The sequence below is a fragment of the Chelonia mydas genome, chromosome 6, assembly GCF_015237465.2.
Source record: "Chelonia mydas isolate rCheMyd1 chromosome 6, rCheMyd1.pri.v2, whole genome shotgun sequence".
Lineage (NCBI taxonomy): Eukaryota > Metazoa > Chordata > Testudines > Cheloniidae > Chelonia > Chelonia mydas.
Window position 1 is genome coordinate 44,026,568 of NC_051246.2, and position 24,466 is coordinate 44,051,033.

The following is a 24,466-nucleotide window of genomic DNA, read 5'->3' on the forward strand; positions in this document are numbered from 1 at the left end:
TATGTTACTGCATGCCACATTCCTGTGCTTCAACTCAGGATTCCATTCAGATGTAGAGTTAACCAATCCACTGCTGCAACCCTCTGAGTCATGGACTATCATATCATAATTAAAGCCAAGCTAAGCTCTAGAAGAAAGAAGGCCGTTGCCCAGGTTGAGCCTTCATCATGACAAGCACCAGGAGCTCAAAAAGATCTTCAGGGTCCACAAAGATGCCCAAAGAAAGACTCAAGAACACATTCAACAGCTGAGAGAATCATTTTGGGGAACAGGTGGAGGTCTGGCTGAAGACAAAGGCCACCCTGCATTCTCTCAGGCCTGTGTCTTATTCCTCATGCCTCTCCCAGAGGGAGGGAAAGGAAATGCTCCTTTTTAAAGCACTTATTTTCTTTGATAGCTGGCTTCAGGAGATGCCTCACATACACCATTCACGGTGCTGGAGCCCAAATCACCAGCAGAAAACAAAGGCCCTAAGCCTCCTTTTCAGAAGCACCAAAACCGGAAGGGTTTATTAAGGAGTCTGGAGCACAAAGCTAGCCTGACACCATCTACATCCTGCCATGATCTCCCTAAGAACCTTTTATCCCCATTTCCCCCTGATCTTCTTGACTACACATGGCCCATGCATTGTTCAGTGGGGCTTCCTCTTAGCCGAAAGACATGCTCCTGCTTGAAAGAACCATTAAGACTATGTCAGTGGATCTTTTCATTATACTGTCATCAAGGCACAGGCACCAAAACTAATCCAAAATTAATGCTGAGCAGTGCAAGATCAGTTACCAACAAACAATATACAACCTCATCAGCAATGAAATATCTGATACAGTTTGCATCACAGAGACTGGGCTGAATGACTCCATGAAACTTCCACTAGCCAATCTCATCCCCCAAGTTACATAGTCCAAAATAGACCCATATGAAACAAGATGGTAGGTGGCACTGCAATTATCTTCTCAGCAAACATCAAATCCAAAAGAGTTGCCACAAGTAAGGCATTTGAATTCATTCATGTAACAATAGAAACCAGAGGCAAAGCTAATGTAGGACTTGTGCTCATTTACTGACCACCACAGACTAAAGGACTCATAAAGGACCTTACTGATACTTTGTCAGTGATGGTGGTGAAATATTCCAGATTTATCATCCTCAGAGTCAGACTTCTGCATTCATGTTGACAAGGCCATATATGCAAAAGCAAACAAACAGACAAACTCATCTCATCTCATCACTTGCCTCCCTAGGACTTTCACAGATCATCCCTGGCCTAACCCACACAGCTGGTCTCACCTTGGACAGGTTTTTGGATTAGATGTCAATATCTAGGACATCACAATCCAGCTACTGACTTGGACAGGCCATCACCTCACTAAAGCAGTGGTCATCTCTCCCACTTCCCATGCAACAAAACAAAACTCTTGACCCTGATTTGATCATGAAGATACTCAGACTCAAATTTGAAAGTATGCTAAAAGACTGCAGCACTCCTCCCACAGGATGGAATCATTCTGGTGAATCATTATCATTGTACCCTAGTCTCATTCTTCAACTCACTGGCTCCCATACAGCCCCTTCCTCCCCATTGCCCATATAGGTTGCCTGGGTTTTCTGACACCCTACCCCAGATGAAGAGAGAGGGTCAGAAACTCAAACACCAAAGGTAGAAAACAAAGGCTGGAACAGTTTGTAACATAAAAAATTTCTCCAAGCCTAAAGAGAAAATTCCCATCAGCCTCCATTGAAGCTGCCAGATCCTGCTCTAAGGAGCTACTCAGGGTGGTAACCACTTAATCAGTCCTGGGTGCCTACAGCCTACTACAGAACCCTGCACAAGTGCTGTGAAGAGCTATCATCCTACTTCACTGAAAATATCGTGCACATTTGGGAAGGCTTCTCTAGACTGATCCACTCCATCTAAAACAGCCAACAAACAGCCCAACTGCATTCCTGTAGTTCAGTACATACACTTCTCAGAAAGTACCGGACAGCCTCGTGAAGTCCAGGCCCAAGACCCGTGAATCTAACCCAGCCTTTCCTGGCTGATTAAAAAGAATCTTGAGCAAATGAAACAATTAATGCTTCATTCAGGGAAGAAATCTTGCCTTCCTCCTTCATACAAGCAATAGTGAAACTGTCACTGAAGAAACCCACACTGGAAACATCCGTACTAGACAACTGCCTCTGAAACCTTCTGTTCCTGAGAAAGCTTATAGAGAAGCTAGCCAAAGACCACCTACAGGCTTATCTAACTGAAGCAAATATCCTAGACCCATCATAAACTGGATTCAAGCAAGGCATGGAACTGAAACCTCTACAGTGGCATTGTGACAGGGCACAGCTCTCTGCTCCTGTCTTCTCAGACAAATAGCTCTAACACCTTCAGTTTGTAAACCCTGATGTGTAGTTTATTGGTGCTATCTCAGCCACCATTCCATTACAGTCCCACTCAGCAACTCTGTTTACAAACATCATCCCCTTTTGCCAGAGAAAAGAGATCTCTCCACACAGAAATCTCTCTTTACCCTGGCCCTGCTAGCCTTTCTGACTTGCTCTCTCTTTCTCTCTCTCTTGCACGTCCTTCCCATATACCTTTCTGTTCTTCCAGTTAATGGATTAACTAGCTTCTTAGGTACCCCAGCTCAGACTGATCTAATAATTAGCCCCAGCTTCCCTCAGTCAGTCCCTTCTTTGGGGAGACTAATTGGACTAACAGTGACCAGAGTGCTGGTTCAGCTGCTGGTTCTCAGCACTCTGTCACAGGCAGTGATGTATCATCTCCTACTGTCGATGGATGGAGGGCAAACATCCATTCTTATCCTCCTGTACCTCTATGGAACATTTGATACTGTTGACCATGAGATAATGTTCTCCTGAGAGAGTTGTCAGGGGAATGTAGTAAATGGTTTAAGTCCTTCCTGGAGGAACATACCCAAAGAATAGTGATAAGAAACTGCACATCCACCATTAGACTCTTACTTGTGGAGTTCCACGAGGATTAAATCTCTCTCTGGTTCTGTTCAACATCTGCATGCAGCCACTAGGTGAACCGCTAAGATGACATGGACTCAAATGCCAGCAATATGCAGATGACACACAACATGCTCTATGTATCCTTCGCCACATATCTACCACCAATGTAGCCCAGTGCTTGGAGGTGATCAGCTCATAGATGAAGAACAGTTTATTGAAGCTGAACTCAAGCAAGCCACAGATTATGCTGGGAGGCACAGGAAAACATTTTGAATAGTTTACAGTTACTGTGCTGTCTTTTGGTGGCAGGTTCACCCCCACAATCAGTCCATTTCAGACCATTGTTTAGGAGTGCTCCTATAATTCTTCACTGATACTAAGTTTTCAAACAGTAGGGCTTTCTAACATTCCCAGTTAGCAAGGAGACTCCATCCCATTTTGGTGGATGATGTCCTGGCCTTCATTTTAAACACCTTTATCATCTCCAATCTGGACTACAGCAGTGTAACACCTGGGCATGAAGCCATCAGTACTTAGCAAACTCCAAGTAGTATGCAAGGCTTCAGCACATCTCCTCAGCAACACAGGCTACTGCAAACACATCAGATTTGTCTTCTGTTCTTTCCACTTGCTTCCCACAGAATAGTGGGTCAAGTTCCAGGCCTCAGTCCTAAAAAGTGCTCAGTGGCCTGGTACCGGCATATCTAAAAGAGCTTGAGTTCCAAGGTGAAGACCATGGTTGATCACTTAACTCCTTGGTATGGTCAACATTTCTACCACAAGGGTAAACCTCATAAAAGAGTGGACAGGAATGGACTTCGCAGAGACTCAAGCACTGATACACAATCATCAGGGGTGGAGACAATTGGTTGATTGCTCATCAGTGATGGTGCCCCAATGACCAGTGCGGTTATGGGAGTGATGATGATGATGATGAATTGCAGCATACTAGAGCCCTTAGGAAGTTCACTCAACTTTTTGTTTCATTTGACACCAGTTCACTGGGGCAACACTGTTTCTAATGGGATCAGGTCTAAGTACTGTCTGATTACCTTTCACATTGCTGTCACCTGACTGGCCATGTCAAGAAACATTTATCCAAGGCACAGTGACCTCCACTGCCTGCCTTGTTGATGTTTACATCACAATCATCTGCAAGGCAACTCCTTGGTCCGCTCTTCATACATCCCAAAGTATTATTGCTTGGATTTGGCTTCTAAGAGGGAATCCCATTTCATCTCTCTAGGATACAAAATCTGTTTCTGAGGCAGGGGGAGACCAAATCTTCCCTCCGGCTCAAGTTTGTTACTTTGTAATATTCATTATTCAAGTTGGTCAGTTTTATTTCAAGCTTTTCTCTTCGCTTGCATCTTTCAGGTTACCTGTATTATGCCTGCAATTGTTAGAAAGTATCTTACCCCCTTACTGTTTAAATAACTAAATAAATTCTCCTATTTGTGTTTAGCCATGGCATTATTCTTACTGCCTTTTGTAGCTTTACAGACACTCTTCTTTTCTTCTGAGACATCCCTTGAGATCCTTACTCTCCAGGAGTGAGAGTTATGTGAGAGAGTGTCTCTAGAGAAGGGGAAATTACTGACCTGTAATTTTGCAGGTAACATTTCATCAGAATTTTCACGCATCCACCCACCAACATGGAGAGTTTGGATGGTGTCAACGTTGAAGGGGTGGTAATTTTTACCCCTTTGTTCTGGTATTAACATGTTGAGACAGTTCTTATATTTCAGTCATTTTTATTGACGCATTTTATTTATTTCTTTGGAGAGCTGTTTCATCTTGTTAAACCATGAACTCACTGCAAAGTTTCAAGGATAGCAGCCAATCCAGAGCACAATGTGCAATCCCAGGTAGTGCTCACTTGACATCCCATCCTGTGGACAATAACCTTAAAGACCAAACCACTTTCAAAGTTTGGAGAGTTCCATATAACATGAAGTAGAGAGTTGAAGCCCTGGAGTGAGAATGTTGTCATACTGTGATCTTCAGTGAAGAAGAATGACAGGTCTTCTTATTTGTTCATTTATTTTTCTCTTAGACAAAGGCCTAAATTATCAGAAGTTACTCATTGTGAGATTCTTGAGTTTTAAGGTATTGCAATGTGGACACTCAGAAAAGAGGTCAGGTTTTCATATTGTGCTGTACAACTAGTCTCTGCTAACTTGGCTCATATATGGTATCTCAAATAGAGAACTCAAAAACTGTGGCATCCTAAATCACTAGTCACTTTGAAAATTTAGCCGAAATATCTGACAACTTGGCTCTCCCTGTTCGTGTGACCTCCCCTTTACACCTTTTTGGTGATTTTCCACCTTAAATGTTATATTGCTTCTTATACATTGTCATTTAAAGAGTTCAAAACAATTTGTTTTGAGGGGGGAGCAGGGGGACAGGACCTATGATATTAGTCATTACTCATGACTGACAGCACAGAAGACTGGATCTGTGGCCACTTGATGGGACATGGCTCTTTAGTAAGGACAGCCAGACATGCCACCTACAGGGCCAGTCTGCACGTTAGCCCCTATTGACTTCACCAGAAGAAAATAAATGAACAGATAAGGCAAATCTGGTTTGGAAAAAAGATTGTGTATAATTTTGCCAGCAGAGTGGTAAAATGTCAGCAACTGGAGATTTAAAAACATAGATCAGGCTGTCTCTTGTAGCTTCAAATGAAACTATAAGTGGTGTGCCTTGTCTTCTTCTCTTTTTTTTGTAATTAAGATTCTTAACACATATATCAAGTCTGGGGTTAAACTTCTGATATTTTGTCTTTAAACTTGCTTTGAGCTGTGTGTCTGTGCTGGGGGGAGAGAGAGAGAGAGAGAGAGATTTGCTAGCTATTGAGCGCATGAATAGTTTTATTTTACTTTCTGTGAGGCATCTACTGAAAAAATAACCCACACAATTGCATCAGTAATACACTGAATAGGGAAATTAAATTATGCTAACTGGAAGTAACTGCAGTGCAGCATCTAGAAAACTGTCTGGCAGGAGGGATTTTGTGAATCACTGCCTCCACCTAGAGGTATTTTCGGGGAATTATATGACTTTCAAATCCCTCCGTGATAAGTGATACTACAAACATATGAAAGGCTGTAAGGATATAATTTATTTTATGCACATATACAGTCATTACAGTTGCATCCATTAATGCCATTGCAGTTGAGGATCTGTCAGCTTTTCATCTGTAAAAACACAATTTTCAGGGGTTTATAACTTGGCTATAAAAATTCACACTGTGCTGAAATTTGGCAGCCTAATAGCACTTTCTGCAAAGACCTTTTGGTGAATGCTGTGAATGTTCATTAACAATAATACACAAAACCTGGCAGAACCATCATAGACCCACAGATATGCTATTGAATCCAAAAGAGCCCTGGCCTCAAGAGTATGTCAGTGGCATGTTCTCTTCCTTCTCTATTTCCAGCACTATTAGGAATAGAGAGAAAATAAAGCCGTAAAAATTAAAAAAAGAATAAGGATCATTCTTAAACCCACAAAATAAAAATATTAATGGCTTTGTAGTACCTTATAGGCACTACTGGGTGCCAGGGGAAGCCCCAGTGGCAGTGCACAGGCTAGTCCTAAGAAATTAGTCTGAAATTCCATCCTGTGGAGTTTCTACTGCAAGGGTTTCCAACAATAAAATACTTGACATGCAGGATTCTACAGAATTCTTTGATTTCATTTAGCAAATTCTTTGCACTTGAATTCAGGTTTTTAAAAAATGTGCAAATTTAGTCTTGCCCTCAGTACTTCCCCGACCTAGCTGAAAAAGTATTTGAGACAATCCCAGGAGGCCTGTCTAGAAGAAAATTCTCTCAAGATTACATTTACCCCAGTGCAGAAAATGTTCACGAAGTCCTATGCATAATTTGTTCCACTTTAGTCCTGTGCTCAGAGCTTAATTGGCATTAGTTTGTCCCCAATCCTATGTGTAGTAGCATGAAGACAAACTGCTGCCCCTATGCACCACATGTTTCAGGATTGAGTCCTTAAATAGTATTTAGGGCCAAAGCCACCTGTAGGAACACTTCCTAGAAGTGAATTTCAGCCTTGATTCCCTGCACCCTAAGCTGACAATCATCCTCAGTTTCTACCTTGTCCCCCTTTGAGGATTAGTCAGGCATCCTGTGGAGTCTTACTGACTGGTGGACACCCTTGAATGGATTTGTAGTGCATTGAGGTATATCTCTCAGCAGCCTCCATTGTTTTGTCAAACTAAAGTTCTGAAGGGCTTAGAAAGCCTAAACATTGTGTTGTTTTTTATGGGCACAATAATAGTTTTAAGTGTAAAACCATCTTCCTTCCTGGTAGAAAAGATAATAATAAGGAAAAAACATCAAATCTGTCATATTCCATAAATGCACTTTCATCTGTGTTGGTAAGTTTACTCACACATCTTTTCACATAATATTACTCCTGGGGGGGTTCTGTGTGACTGTGCACCCGCAGGAACCCTCCTCCCTCCCGCAGAATTCCTGTGCTTTCCTGCAGAAAATGGCAGGAAAGCAAAAGGAAGCTGCGCAGGGGGAGAGGTCGGGGGACGACCCCAGGCACAGTTTTTAGAGGGGGGATTTTTGAGGAGGGATTGCCCCCCTCCAAATGGAGGTGAGGCGTGGGAGGTAACATGGATTATGTGCCACAGCCCCCCGCCCCCATTTCTGCAAGTGTAGAGCTGCCCAGCTGAAGGAGGCTGCATCTAGGCTCCCCTGACTCTGCAGCTGAATGCCGCCTCTTGGGTCCTAGTCCCAGTTGTGTTCTCCTTCTGTGTGTTGGGAGCCTTCCTGTTTTCTGTGCAACAGTGAGTGCCCGCAGTGGAATAGGGCAGGGGAAGGGAATGTGGGAGTTAGGGAGGGGGATGGAGAAGAAAAGGGGATAGGGGATTTGCAGGGGGAAGTGGTAGCCCGGCATGCAGCATCCCCTCAGTAGCAGCTGGGGCTCCCCCATTAAGCAGACCCACCAAACCCTCACCCTGACAAGCCCTACCCCCCCTACACCTAGACCCCTCTAATGAGCCCCAAACACCCAGACCCCAACCCCACTGATTCCCTACCAGCTGCATCTGGACCCCCACCCCATCAATCTCCATGCCTCCAGCACCCAGACCCCCCCACTAAGTCCCCCACATCCAGACCCCCTCACAAGCCCCATCTCTCCACACCCAAACCCCCCCAGCTGAGCTCCAACCACCTTTGCCTGGATCCCCTGCAGAGTCCCATTGTCCCCGCACCCAGAACCCCTCCATGAGCCCCTGGACATCCAGATCTCCCACTGAGCTGCCCATAGCCAGATTGCCCCACACAGAAACCTCTTACCCCACACCTTGATCCCCCCACACTAAGCCTGTCCACACTTGGATCCTGCTGGGCTGAACCTGTCCACCACACCTGGTGCACCTTGTGCAGAGGGGCAGGGCTCCGGGGTGTTTCTGGTGAAGGTGCAGCCCTTGTACTTTGTCAGGATCAGGTGCAGCCTCACTGCTGAGTCCCTGTACCGGGGGAGGTGGAGGCGTCAGGGTGACCTCCCACCTCAATGCAGCCAGTGGCCTGTGCTCCCCACTGCCATGCAGGAGCTACATTTATTTATTGACAAATAAAATGTACAGAATTTTGCAGAATTTTAAAATATTGTGCACATAATTTTTGGTTTTTTGCCGCAGAATTCCCCCAGGAGTAACATAATTCTGGGCCAGATTTTGTCAACCTTACTTACACTGAGTACTACCTTACCCCATAAATATCCCCGTCAATTTAACTGGGACTGCTTGCAGAGTGAGATACTGTTTAGCGTAAACAAGTGTAGCAGATTCTGGCCCTGTACTCTGTTCAATGGGCCAAGATAAGAAGAAAATTTTTTCTTGTAAATGTCCCTATTTTTAAAAGGCATACTTTGAGCATTTTTAGAACACAGTTTTTAATGTTTTATGAAATGGTCCCCAAGCTTTTTTCCCCAGGAATCCCTTTGGCATCTAAGTGTCCCAGACCCCTTTCATTTCTTTCATTTCTGATATTATCGGAACAGCCCACCCCCATTCCCCGAGCATAGGAATGCCTATGCCAGCATGAGCTCTCATGCATGGTGGCATGTGAGGTAACTCTGTGTGGAGGACTCCATTTTGAAAACAAAATGGCATCCTCCATCTGGCAAAAGTGCCGGAACCCTATCTGGCACATTCTGGCCCTAGCTCAAGGGATAGACTCATGCATAAACGACAGCGGACCACCAACAGTCTGGAGACCCCACTTCAGGAACCACTGCGTTATTATATATCATAATACCAAACATATATACTATTTTAAAAGTGTTATCACTGTAATACACATGCCTTAGTGTACTGCCTAACTGACACAATTACAGGACTAGCTGCACCTCTTTCCCCTTCTTGTTCCTGTAAATTTTTCCTTACAAACTGCTATTAAACTCTAGGAAGGATTTCTGGAAAAATGCACCATAAAACCAATTATATAGCTGACATACATCAATGATATTTCATTCTCTGGACAAATGACCTAAACTGCCACAACTTCAACAACCACCACCCATCTATCAAACTCTCTCTAGAACACTCCCATATCAGCATCAACTTCCTTGACACCACGATCAGCTTCAACTATGGAACAGACAACTATATACAAGAACACCACGGATTGCCAGACTTACCTTCACAGATCCAGTAACCACCCCACACACCAAGAAATCTGTTGTCTACAGACAGGCACTCAGATACCACAAAATATGTTCTCAGGAGATAGTCCAAAATACATACTTAAACACACTTAAAACCACCTTCACCAAACAAGGACACTCCACCAGAGAAGTAGATCACATCATGGAACGGGCCATCCAAATATCCCAAGAGAACCTGCTTCGGTACAGAAAAAAGCCCCCACTGACCGTACCACCCTAGTTGTCACCTACCACCCCACATTGAAACCTGTACAGGATATCATCAAACAATTACAACCCATATTTGATGGGGACCACATCATGAAAAAAATCTTTCCCAAAACCCCTCTTTTGGTTTTCAAACAGCCTCCCAACCTTCCTGAGTCAGAAGCAAGCTCCCCACACACCAACTCAGTGTGGCACTAGACTGTGCCAGAACAACAGATGCACAACCTGCAAACATATCTCTGCTGCTACAACAATCAATATGCCCTGCAACACATCTTTCAAGATCCAGGGGTCTTACACATGCCTATCATAATATGTGGTATACTTTATCTAATGCACTAAATGCCCCAACAACAACTATGTGGATAAAATTACTGTGCTCAAAGAGACAATCACTATGCTCACACAAAAAAGTGATAAAAGACAAAAACACCATGTCATCTGTGGGCAAACACTTTTAACAAAATGATCACTCCATATTGACCTCTCAGTCCTCATCCTCAAAGGAACCTTTCACAACACCTTCAAAAGATGAGCTTAGGAACTTAAATTCATAACTTTGCTAGACACTAAAGATCATGGACTCAATAGAGGTATTGGTTTTATGTCTCTTTACAACAATCTGTAACCTACTACCCCTCCTTTTTTCTGTGACTACAGAGGTGTTAATGGGCTACTTACAAGGTGGTACCTCTTATGCTTAACAATCTCTTCCCAATGTGACACTCTGGTTTTCTTTCCTAGACCTGAAGAAGAACTCTGTGTAGTTCAAAAACTTGTCTCTTTCACTAACAGAAGATGGTCCAATTAAAGATATTACCTCACCAACCTCGTTTCTCTCCTAAACCAATATCTTAATACAGTAGACATCCTAATAACCAGGTTAACATACAATATTCACAAATTATTACAGAGCAGCTCCACATCCATCACACTAACATCTACAGTATGTTATTTAGTAAGTTGTGTGCATTTTGTATTCAAAGTCTCTAAATATGCACAATACAAGCTTAAATACATATGCTGTATGCTAAAATTTGGTGGGCTTGCTGCTCGGTTGCCCTGCACCTTCTGTAGTCATTAACATCAGTGTGAAGTGGGTATGAAACTTCACTATTATGAGTTGGTATCATTTTACAGCCACTTCACACTGATGTTAATGATTATAAAAGGTGCAAGGCAATAGAAGATCTGGCCCTGTATATATTATACCAAATGATTTTTTTCATATGCTATATATACTGTGACGGGGCAAGGCCAGATGGCTATAGAAAAGTAGTGGGAGATAGATATATTAGCTCCAGGCTAAACAAATCCCTGGTACCAGGTTAAGTGAAATGGAAGCTGCTCCAGGTCTGTTAAGACACCTGGGGCCAATTAAGAACTTTCCAGAAGGCAGGGAGAAGGCTAGGTTGATTGGGACACCTGAAGCCAATCAGGGGCTGGCTGAAACTAGTTAAAAGCCTCCCAGTCAGTCAGGTGGGTGTGCATGTCAGGAGCTGTGGAAGGAAGTTGTGCTATTGGAGAGGCTGAGTAGTACACACCATATCAGGCACAAGGAAGGAGGCCCTGGGGTAAGGGTGAAGTGGAGCTTGAGGAAGTGAGGGCTGCTGTGGGGGAAGTAGCCCAGGGAATTGTACATGTCATGTTTCTAAAAGGTCAGCTGCCATAGCTGATACTATTAGGGTCCCTGGGCTGGAGCCTGGAGTAGAGGGTGGGCCCGGGCTCCCCCCCCCCCCCCACACACACCTTTGTCCCCTGATTAATCACTGAGACTGGGAGACAAGAGACTGTGCAAGGAAGGATAACTTCTCCTCACCTCCCTTGCTGGCTTATGATGAAAATGGCTCAGTAGACTGTGACCCTTGTCTCTAGAGAAAGAAGGGTTACATGGAGGGTCACAGTGAGCCTCTGAGGCTAGCGAAATCCGCCAGGAAACGCGGGACCCACGGAGGCAAGGACAGAGCTTTGTCACAATACTCTATGCACAATATACCCTTCTCCATGGCAGTGACATATATACCTTGAGTGGGGAATCGATTCCAGAGAGTATGTATGGTACTGAACTAAGATCACTTCTCTATTCATTCTTAATTTTTCATAGAAATTCTTAAAGGTTAAGCTTTTGTGTACTTATTAACTGGGGCCCTATACATTTTTGCAGCATCCACTTCTCCTACAGTGGTTTGCAAACATAATGGAACAAGTTCACTCTCTATTCTTGCTTGGTTCTTACAAAGCCAAAACCAAACCCATTTCCTGAGTGCATTTTCTGTTATTTCCAGTTGTTCTGACTTACAAGTGATAGCCAAATATGGAAAAAACTGCATTCGGGAATAAAGACATTTCTCCGTTTTGGAAAACCAAAATGGGAATAAACAGAGCATGTCTGCAGATGTTCAGTATTTTTTGGACTGAAACTGCACAAGGGCTTCAGCTCTTTCTATGCAGAGTATGGTGTCTTCCAGCTCTTCTGTAGCCATAGAACGTTTGCTCTGCATTGCCACATTTCCATCTTTGTCATAGAGCTTTGAGAAGATGTCAAATATGATGGTTATGTAAGTTTGTGTAACAAATATACATGATCCTCTTATGATGTTCTTTGAAATTTACTAGCTCAAATTGCTTTTATTATTTTTCTGTCATTTCATTTGCAAGTAATCCATGGGTACATTTCAATCTCAGTGGCCTCGGTTTTAACCAGCAGTCCCAGTTAAACCCACAGGAGGGCCTGCTTCCCATTCTGTTCATTCTACTAATTCTTTCTAACAGCTCCTTTTGAAATGTAGAGTCTGTATGCTGGAGACCACAGATAAATTATATTCTTTTTGGAAGATGTTCTGAAATATACAACAGGGGATTTTAGGAAATCTGCATTACGTTACAGAGAAGAAGAGGAAGACAATGAGGACTCATAACCTGTAAGGACTTGCAGAAATTCATGGAAAGCAAGTACCTCCCCATACAAAATACAAATTACTAAGAATATATATACTTAGTTTCTATTCTAGGGATTCTATTCAGGATGAATAATCAAGATTATAAATCAAAATCTTCTGTCATTTTAATAAACCTGGAATCTGTAGAGCAAGTAAGCCAAAGAAAGTTTTATGTTAAGATGTCCCATATCTTTAGTTGAACAATATATTGGATATTATGGCTGAAAATCAGGAGAGCATCTCTATTCAGAAGAGATGTTTCAGAGTAGCAGCCATGTTAGTCTGTATTCGCAAAAAGAAAAGGAGTACTTGTGGCACCTTAGAGACTAACCAATTTATTTGAGCATAAGCTTTCGTGAGCTACAGCTCACTTCATCGGATGAAGAGATATTTAAGCATGTTCTTAAATTTAAGTATATGCATAAGTCAAATTGATGGGACTTAAACACATTTGTCGTTAAGCATGTGCTTAAGCCCCTTCTATATTGGGGCCTATATTTATGTATTTATAACGGATTACTCCTTGATTTTTTCTCTTTTTAAATGGGCACTGAAATTGCATTACTTTCTGACACTTGTAGATAGTTGTTAATGGCACTTTAACCTTGCAACTCATAGCTACTTATCATTTACTTCAGTGTGGTATGTAACTAGGCACAATATGAAAATTACTTTAACGACTAAAATGGTGTGCATTCCATCACTCTCAACATTATGTATGGTCAAGGAACCATTCAAAGAGAAGGATCAAAACTCACATCAGAATTCCAGGCATTGATCCTGCAACTGAGTGCAACTGCACACAGTCAATTGCAGGATCAGGGCCCAGTTTCAAAGCTCAAAAACTCTCTGACGGGTCGAATCTGAACATTCCAAGATTTGGGGAAGTGAAGGTTGAGAGGTGGATTTCAAACCTCCAGCTTCAGGAGTTTTTGATCCAGGGTGTTAGCTCACCCATCTCAAACCATATCCGGGATTTTGGTCTGCACTATCTCTGGAGAGAAAGTTGTAGCTTAACTGCTCAAGAATTATTCACATTTGGAAGTGTAATTATAAAAAAAGAGATTCAATTTCATTTTTTTCAGATGGGCTATAAAGCATGAAGGGACAACTAAACCAGACCAGTGGAAACATTCCAAAGTGGAGAATCCACTGTGGAATAAGCTGACATACATGTGGCCTCTCCTTCCAAATGGAGAACTTAATGAGGTAATTTCATGCATTCAAGAAGTAACAACACATGCAGTAGTTTGTTTAGTTTGCTAAACATCTGCTGAAGCCGAACAGATGTGATATACTGTCCATGCCATGCCATGCCAATTTCTCCTTTTGGAAAGAATAAATGAAAATAGATGCTGGTGTTAGTGCAAAAATGTCTGTTTTAATGAATTATTGCAAACTGAATGGAACTTTAAGACTTGTTCTACCAGTCCTTAATTCTGAAACACCAATACTTTGCCATGGATACTGTGTGCTATTTAATGTGCAATTCAATGTTTAACTTTTCATAGAAAAGGTAACATTTACTTTATTTTTTCTTTTGGCTTTTATATTTTCATGGTTGATTGTTGCAATACTCATCTTTGAGTCAAACATTGGCTGGCAGTAAAAGGGATATTGTCTGCACAAGGCTGAATTTTTCTCCTAGAGATTATTCCATAGGTCATGCTTCAAATCTGCAGTATGTACTTTCATTTTTTATTAACTTTAGCCGGTTTTATCGGTATTCAGTTATTTTAAATGATAGCAGCATTTTTTGTTTGTTTGTTTTTCAAAACAAAGGCCCAGTTCTGCTACCTGTAACACGTAAATCAGTGTGTCTAGTTATGGAGTAAGGTACTACTTAGAGTGAGTTAGTGTGGCAGAACTGGATCCTAAATGAAACGATATTCAGCCATACTGAACCTAGACATAGAAGATTGTTTTTTATAAATGAAAACTAAACTTCATCTGGAATTAAACTGAAAGTTGTCTGTTCCTCTAAGTGAACGTTATTTGTCAGGCTGCACAGTGCTGTTAGTGAGTCTCATGAATTTGGGACAAATGTACTAATATTGACAAAGCAAAAGTTGAAAATTCCATCCCCTCTATTACAAATATATGGAAATGAGGATTTAAATCCTTGACTAGCAAAGGGAACTTTGAAGATTGGGGAAGGTATTTATACAATAAATTATTCAGAACTTTATTAGATTTCAAACAGATTTTTTAAACATTCTTAATCTGCAATATTCACAATATTTACCAATCAAAATATTGAAGATGAGGCATCTGTTCTTAATGAAAGGCAGTATTTCTACTATATTAAAACAGTTCAACATATATATAGTGGAACTGGCGGACTATAGTACCAATTCCTATTTCAGTAACACCCAGCAGGTTATGGCAAAGGAAGGAATATTTCTTTTCCTTAAAAAAATAAATTAGGTAGGAAATGAAATGCCTAAAAATAGAGAATGCAGCATTAAATTGTGAGATCAAGTACTAAAAACTTGGCATTCCAGCAGCTAAGTTTGCTCTAGCAACATTAACTTGATGCACTGTACTTATGTTCCTGAAACGATTGACTCTTTGTTGCTCTCTCATTGTATCATCTCTGAAGTCCTCATTGGGTGGCCCTAATCTCAAATTAATCCAGATAACACTGGCCCTTTGTCAACTCTTGACCAGAGTGGGACTTTCTGGACCTCCTCCTTCCTCTGGTAATTAATTCAACAGCATGATCTCTGGGTCCTGCTGCTGCCTGCCACTGTTGCCCTATAATCCTGGGGTGATCTCAGATGGGACCCACTAGTTACCCTGAATCTCCTGGGACCCCCAGCCCTGCATAGGGGAGGGCCATGGCCACGTGTAACCAAGGCAGGCTCCTCTGCCAACTCTTTGCAACTGCTAATCAAGCATGAGAGGGGGGTCAGATTGGAGGGGCAGGGTTTATATAACCTCCCCACCCCAGCTGAACAAGGATCAGTGACTTATTGAACCCCACCAACTCAGCTGATATTGCCAGTCCAGAAAAAGCCTCCTGCCTCCTCCCTACCTTGAGGTGCACGCTGCACTCAAATTATAGCCTGTGGCCACTGGAGATCTGCAAACATCAGGCAGGTCACATGGGGCTGGCTCCTCTTCCTTGTTTTTACAGTTCTGCTTCCTCAGGTGTCTAGGCTCTTCATTGGGGAGAAAAAAAGTCTGGATGCCCCTAGAGGTAACTGGAAACAAAGAACAGAGACAACTTAGTCACCTGCCCTGTGGCCACTACCACATAGAATAAGAGCAGCATCTCTCAAGAATGGCACTCCTGAGCACCAGCAATCAGTCAGGAGCTGCCCATCAGAGAGAAATCAGGTGTCCATAATAGAAATTCAAAGGAATATCCAGGGGAAGAGGGAACTAGGTAGCTGGGCAGCATATCCAGAAGATCAAAGGGGAAAAGTAGGAACAAAATAATGTGGGAGAGGAAATGAAGATCAAAAGGAGACAGTGTGATTAATAAAGGGAAAAAACACTTATTCCAAGACATTTTCCTAATAATACTTTCCCATTTAAGTGGTTGTTGTTGTTGTTACAAGGATATTGTGCAATCACATGGAGATTTTCCAGGAGACAGTATAGGCACTGATCCTGAAAAGACTTACATGTTTGCTTAATTTAACTATTACAACCTAAGGGGACTACTCACAGTAAGAAAGTTAAGCATGTTCATAAGTGTTTACAAGATCAGGACTGTAGTTATTAAGATGTGTTCTCTACGGTGGAAAAATAATAAAAACTCCTACTTTAACACAATCCCTCCTTCCCAAACTACAGAGTAGCTTTGGTCATTCATGTCTGAGGTTTATTATATACTGATAAAGGGCATCTGATTCAGACTATTGACAGACTCCAGCATTCTTTCTCCCTTTCTTTGTTCCACTGAGAACTCTGAGGATTTTGTCCTATTTTTTCCCTTCCAAGATTGAGAAGCCAGAACTCGATATTTCCAAAATCACTTATGCAACTATTTCATTTTGTCTGTCTTTCCATCTATCTAGGTTCTTATACCTCAGCCATCACTGTGGTACCTTAACTTTACTAAGGTTAACTTTAAAAACATTGAAATGGTTTGTGTAACAAAATAAGAACCAAAATAACAATTATTTTCTGGACTACATGTATTAAACTTAATGAATATTTTGTTATTTTATTTAAAGGATTTTGACTGGCCAATTGAGGGATTGCTGATTCCAAACAGTCCTTCACTTAAGAAACCATCTGGCAAGAAGTCAGATTGGTATATACCTGTGAGACTGAGGGCTTTGCACAATGGAGACAGGGACAAAAGCAAGGCTATCACCATCATCGGACCTGATGTTACAAATGTGCTCAACAGACAGTAAGGAAATAGCAATTTATTTTAATAATGTCATAAACTACATAATTTCTTAAGACATATGGTTCACTTTAACTTGCATATATCTCCAATTAGAATAACTTTACAATGTGTTACTAATAAACCAAGAATTTATGCAAAAGTTACAGTACTGTCTCCCAAAACAACTACTTTTCTTACTTTGAAATAGTAAAGAAAAAATGTACACACAATGTATTAATTAATTCAAACTAATTTATGCTGAGAATACTTCTTTGGTCATTAACCTATGATATGTGACCTTAAATTGTAAAAGGCCTGCTTGCTCAAAGTCTGTTGTTGACAGTACATTATGCTGCTGTGCAGGGAGACCCAAGTTTATTAGCAGCTTCTTTTCCTTGAAGCCAGAATGCAAGACTGAGTTTATACATTGCTTATCTGGGACAGTGCAAGCCACACTGGTGTTTTAGAACTTCCTGCTTTATGACTGACTAGGTAGCACTGTTTAAAATCATGGAGATCAGACTCCTCTATTTGGCCAGGGGATGGGTAGGTTTTGGAAAGCGACACAGCAAGATTCTCCACCTCAACACACTAATAGATGAGAGCCTCTGCCTGTGTCAGTTGGCATAGGTTCATTGATGTCAGAAGAATTACACTGAGTAATTACACTGAGTGACACCAACTGAAAATCTGGCTCAATGTGTTTCTACCCTGACCCAGTAAAACCAGCTCTAGGAATTGTAGAGGCTAGCTCTGGAATGTAACCTATGAAATCTTTGACCTCTCTACCTCAACAGCTACCAGGGCCCATTGTGAAAGTATTTTTAGTATGTTGACATCGATTAGCTTGGAAATGAATTGAAACCTTCAATGCGTTTCATGTAGAATAGGCTCCTGACCAACTAGATTTGAAGCAGTAATCTAAAAATGAAAGGGAAAGGCAAACACAGCCTATCTTCTGGAAAAACAAACAAACCACCTTTGTCTTGCCATCTTGATCAAAGTTAAGACCAAGACCACATGATAATGGTTCTATCCAAGTAGTGAGAAAAGTGGAGAATGAATGAATAGAGGTCCATACTGAAGGGTTTTCTCCGGATCATCATTTGAGATGAACCCAGAATGGCAGAGGAAATTTGCAAGTGTGGGGGAGTATTGATAAAAATGCTTGTGAGGGGGAGGAAGTTATTTATCATGCAATAATTACCTTTGTTGACCTTTACTTTGTCATGAAACAATTAATTCTCTGACATAGCAAGTGATTTCATGATGACCACATCTTTGTTGGATGTAGTCGTATAAGTCTTGTGTCATGGAAATATGCAGCCAGCTATTCAAATGATTGTTTAGCACTGAAATAGTTATTTAAAAATGCTTTTTAGGAAAATACTGAAAAAATATCTTTGCTTTCTAATATATATATGAATAAAATGTCTTGAAACAATAGAAATTACATTTGGTAAAAAGAACACCATTTTTATTTTCATTTTGTATGACAAAAGGATAGTAATTCATAACTCATTGAAAGCTTTGATATAAAGAATAAGTTAAATACATTGTTTCTCATATTGTTAACAGAGATGTTACCTTTTGACCTTTCTTTTGAGGTTTTTAGAACATTTGATGCTTCTGATAATAGTTTAATATTATTTTCACATTGATTAAATATAGTTCATACATCACTGAACAATGAGTAATATTCAGATAGACTGTCCACTGAGTTGCCTGCAAAAATGATAAAGTAAAAAATTAATTTTCAAAGTAAAGTCAAGCCTGAAATTGAAATCTTTGAGGCATACATTTCATAATTAGTTCATTCTCCTATATCTAAAATGTGAGTATAGTGATCTTAAAATTCAGATCTTCTTACATAGAAAGTTAATGAATAGTCCTAAATTTCTGACTTTTTTTATTTTATTTTTTACCCTTTCTGAAATCCTCTCTGAAGCTCTACCTAAGTGCTTACTTTTTATGAAGTTATTGAATTAGGTCATTTGAAATAGAAAGACCTTTTTCTCTTAACTGTTATCACAACCACTGAAGTCAATGGGACTACTCACATATTTAGGGTTAAGTACGTGCAAAAACATTTGCATGGTCGGGGCCCAGGACTCCTCACAATATATTGTTGTCATTTTATGCTAATGTCTTAGGTGGTCCTTCCCTCATAAGGCAATGATACTAGATAATGTGTCATTCTTATTTTGAACTAGATGCTTTGCCAAACACTAATGTTTAATGTGTTTTGAAATTATGGGAACATTTTGCCCAATGTAAAGTATTAAAACTTTGCTTTAAAATATTTTGAACATCTCATTTAACTTGTAGAATGCTGAAAAAAAATTATGCATCCTCAGAGTTCTACACTAAGGGAATGGAACTGAGAAGACAGGCTCCAATCTTTGCCTCATCTCCCTTTATTAGCTCCATGACAAGCACCACAAGACCTTACTTTCCCCAAATAGGCAGAGAGCTTCATGCTTCCCATCCATTTCTATCTGCCATTTCACTTTACTGGCTTCTTCTCCACTTCAGGCCTGACCTCATGACATGGCCCACCTGCCACCCCCCACCCCGACCCCCACCTTGAGAGGGGAAGGAGGTACTTTCCAGCAAGGGGAAACTGATCAAAATTAACTCTTTCTAAGATTCCTGACTTGTTCTGCCTATCAGCAGCCAGAAACTTCTCTCCTCCTCAGCCAAGTGCTTCCTAGTCAATCCACAAACTACATTAGGAAACTGGAAATCTAAACATCTAGAAATTAATTATTGTCCTCAAGGTTTGCCTCTAGATTCATTAACTTATGCTCACATCAATAGGTAACTCAGGGTATTTCATACTGTTAGGTGATCTGACATATATAAATGCTATAAATACTGCATGTAAACAATGGATGGAAGCAAAGAATGAATCTTTCAGAGCAGGAACGTGCCTTCTTATATTTTGGCAAAGCCACTGTACAACTATGGCAATGTATAAATAATAATATTGCTCTGTATTTCAGCCTCAACTGAATTTCATTGATTGTGTGTATTTATTCTGAATCAAACACACTATTAGTTATCCATGGATTCTGTGGTTGAAGAAATCTAAATCTCTCTTTTTTTAAGAATGATCTGTAATATGAGTTGCCCTCCTGCTGAGAAGCCTCCATTTGTTGGAAAATGACCCAAATTACTTTTATTGATTGGCAGATTCCCTATGTGATATGGCCAAGCTTATAGTATTCATGCACACACAGTGGACTCCATTATTTATTTAACTATTTTGATTGATAGCAAAATAAAAAGCATACCCTGCATAATAAACCTCATCATTTACTGATAGTTAACACACTAGAATGTCTGAGATACTGCAGTAATTCCCTATGATTACAATCGGCAATAATAAGGTATTGTATGGAATTATGGTAATTTGGTAAATGTTGATATTTTAATGGTGACAGTTTTACCTAACACATGTTGCATGAGCTAGCAGAAATGCTCACACATATTCTTCCTGCAGTCTGTCTTTTATTCAGCAAATATGGATGTTAAATTTAAATGTGTTGGGACCAATTTAAGTTCAGGTGCAAACAAGTAAGCATGACTCCATTGAAGTGAATTAAGTTGTGCCTATTTTTATTGGGCTAAATCTAGTTAATGATTTACCAGTTTTCTCACATTAAAATGCTGTCTAAGTTTTTTGATTTTTGTTGTCATCTCCACTTATAAGATTTAGGGCATAAATCCCCATGAAATGAGAACAGATCAATATTAGACATATTGGGATTTCACACAAGAAAATACTAAGTTAGCAATTCAGTTTAATTTTGATCTCAGATACACCAGTGTTAATTTGTAGTAACTCTGCTGATGTTTAGATTTACATTGCTGTAATAGAGACTGGATTCAGGATCCCAAAGTTAACTTTTGCTTATAAACCACTGATATTGTACTCTGACAAATTCAAATGCACTCAGATTTTAGTACAGGTGAGTCGCATCATACGCACATTTAACTTATGCAAATTTAACTATACGCGCTCTGCAAAAAAAAACAAACAAGATAACGGTAAATAGTGCGGGCAATTAGGGTACTGTAAAATTGTATTTTACATATGTACTCTTTATTATATACTGTACATTACTGTATACATTATACATTTATACATATTACTGTACAGGGTTGTATACACAACCATGTACAGTACACTGCACTTTATGGGCGATTTAAGGGATTTTCAAGGATAATTTTGACTATACGCAATTTTCACCTTACGCGCTGACTTTAGAACCTAAGATGCAGCTCCACTGTATTCAATAAAGCTTTGCATTTAATTGGCAACCATGTAGAAAAATCCAGTTTTCACAAATGTGACTAAGTTAATTGTAAAACTTGCCAAATTAGATACATAGGGATGTTTTATTTTTCCATGTAAAGTGTGCTCCTGACCCTGAAAAATGCTCAAGTCAATCTTTTCACACTTTTGAGTCTCTAAACCAGACTGCACTTGCATAACTGAGAGTTTGCACACTGTGCCAATTAAAGTGTATTCATTTGCTTTAGAAACACTCATCCAGAAAAGAAACAGAAAACAAAGGAGAACCAGAAAATGTATCCTGATGCAGACCCTGGAATGGAAATATACAAGATAGAATTTCAGCACTTTTTGGACAAGTAAACATTCAAATGCATATATTATTTTCCATTAATATATCGATATCCCTGTCATACTGGAATTGTTTTTAGAGAAGTTATACTAGAAATAGATTTGGCCTATTGTAAATATATTTTGTAAATTAAATGAATGCTAGATAACTTTCTATGAAATCTATCATCTGAGGCACAATAACTCCTTGTTATCTGTATTTAAAACTTGCAAATGTGCATTTTTATACTAAAAATGAAGGCAATACCATGTTGACGTTTTTGAGCATGATATCCATTTCTATTCAGAAGACTGAACATGTCCCAAACCTCATTGTTTATATCTATAGTTTATGTCTCATAACCTACTCAGGAAATGAGTAGTGTCACTATTGTAGTTCACTTTAAAATCATCTAATACAATTGCTTATGTGTTTTCATTCATATAATTTTATTTCTAAATAACCTCTATAAAAGGTAATGGATACAGTTGTTTTCATTAAAGGTGACAACATGTCAGTTAAAAAAAAACATTAGTAGTAAGCACATAAGCCCCAGGTTAGGAAAGCGCTTAAGACCATCCCTGTTCAGGACTGCATTTCAGTATATGTGCTTAAGTGCTGTCCTGAATCAGGGCCAGAGGACAAGATGCAAAGGCCATTCAAGACAACAGTAGTATTCCCACTGACTTGAATAGATTTTGAATCATGGCAGCATAAAGGAGAGATGTTAGTTGAAAACATAGAAAATACATTTGATGTTGCTATTTTAAAGGGGAAAATTAAAGCAAGACTCATTGGAGTATATTCTTAACTCATAGTTCAATGCTTTAATACAATACACCTTGTCATAAATAAAAAAGGAAGGGTAAACCCCTTTAAAATCCCTCCTGGCCAGAGGAAAAATCCTCTCACCTGTAAAGGGTTAAGAAGCTAAAGGTAACCTCGCTGGCACCTGACCAAAATGACCAATAAGGAGACAAGATACTCTCAAAAGCTGGGAGGAGGGGGAAGAACAAAGGGTCTGTGTCTGTCTGTGTGATGCTTTTGCTGGGGACAGAACAGGAATGGAGTCTTAGAACTTAGTAAGTAATCTAGCTAGGTATGTGTTAGGTTATGATTTCTTTAAATGGCGGAGAAAATAGCTGTGCTGAATAGAATGAATATTCCTGTCTGTGTGTCTTTTTTGTAACTTAAGGTTTTGCCTAGAGGGATTCTCTATGTTTTGAATCTAATTACCCTGTAAGGTATTTACCATCCTGATTTTAGAGGTGATTCTTTTTTACTTCTATTAAAAGTCTTCTGCTAAGGAAATTGAATGCTTTTTCATTGTTCTAAGATCCAAAGGTTTGGGTCTGTGGTCTCCTATGCAGATTGGTGAGGATTTTTGCCAAACCTTCCCCAGGAAGTGGGGTGCAAGGGTTGGGAGGATTTTGGGGGGAAAGACGTGTCCAAACTACGTTTCCCAGTAAACCCAGTTAGAGTTTGGTGGTGGCAGTGGATATTCCAAGGACAAAGGATAAAATTAATTTGTACCTTAGGGAAGTTTTAACCTAAGCTGGTAAAAGTAAGCTTAGGAGGTTTTCATGCAGGTCCCCACATCTGTACCCTAGAGTTCAGAGTGGGGAAGGAACCTTGACACATCTATTAATAATTTGGTAGCAAGTGTCATCAGGTTGAGTACCTCCCTCTTTATCCTGTGGCTAAGTCAGCTAAAAGTACCTAAGTTCTAAAAGTGCTAAGTTTATTGTCAGTGCTTAACAATATGCTTAACATGTTTTTACATTTGGAAATATTCTTTATAATTGAAAAATTTTAAAAAGATGTCTACATAACTTAATTAATGTCCCCATATCCAACATATGTAGAAGGGTATGTCTATTTTCCATTATTAAAGATGTACTGCGATGTTGAATTTACCCACTGCTGCTCGAAGATTATTCACTGAAAAAGGCATGGAACTCTTTCTTTTGAAAGACCTTGGGAGAGATCAGCTGGTAAGAAAGATTTTATAAGATGGCAACTCAAGTAATAATATTAATTCAGAATGCTGTATTCCTGTACAGTGGAGACGCTATCTTACATTAGCTCTTTGTTTGTGTGTGCTATGGCATACAGTGAGCCCAGGGTAGCAACATTTGATTCAGTGGCTGACTCTACTCACTTTTTTCTCCCCTTCCCCACTCATTAAGGCTATGTACATCAGCCAAACTGGACAGTCCCTACGTAAAAGGATAAATGAACACAAATCAGATATTAGGAATGGCAATATACAAAAACCTGTAGGAGAACACTTCAATCTCGCTGGACACACAATAGCAGATTTAAAGGTAGCCATCCTGCAGCAAAAAAACTTCAGGACCAGACTTCAAAGAGAAACTGCTGAGCTTCAGTTCATTTGCAAATTTGACACCATCAGCTCAGGATTAAACAAAGACTGTGAATGGCTAGCCAACTACAAAAGCAGTTTCTTCTCCCTCGGCATTCACACCTCAACTGCTAGAAGAGGACCTCATCCTCCCTGACTGAACTAACCTTCTTATCCCTAGCCTGGTTCTTGCTTGCATATTTATACCTTCCTCTGGAAATTTCCACTACATGCATCTGAAGAAGTGGGTATTCACCCACGAAAGCTTATGCTCCAATACGTCTGTTAGTCTATAAGG

General features: G+C 40.2%; 1 protein-coding gene across 1 annotated transcript in view; it reads left to right on the plus strand.

Moving 5' to 3' along the window:
• The window catches only part of DCDC1 (doublecortin domain containing 1), a 369,285-nt gene that overhangs the window by 285,209 nt on the left and 59,610 nt on the right, over window positions 1–24,466 (plus strand). The window contains exons 18-21 of the mRNA XM_043549349.1: window positions 13,910–14,033; window positions 17,012–17,193; window positions 21,721–21,831; window positions 23,698–23,797. Of these exons, the coding sequence (XP_043405284.1) occupies window positions 13,910–14,033; window positions 17,012–17,193; window positions 21,721–21,831; window positions 23,698–23,797 (517 nt within the window). The remainder of the gene's footprint in view (window positions 1–13,909; window positions 14,034–17,011; window positions 17,194–21,720; window positions 21,832–23,697; window positions 23,798–24,466) is intronic.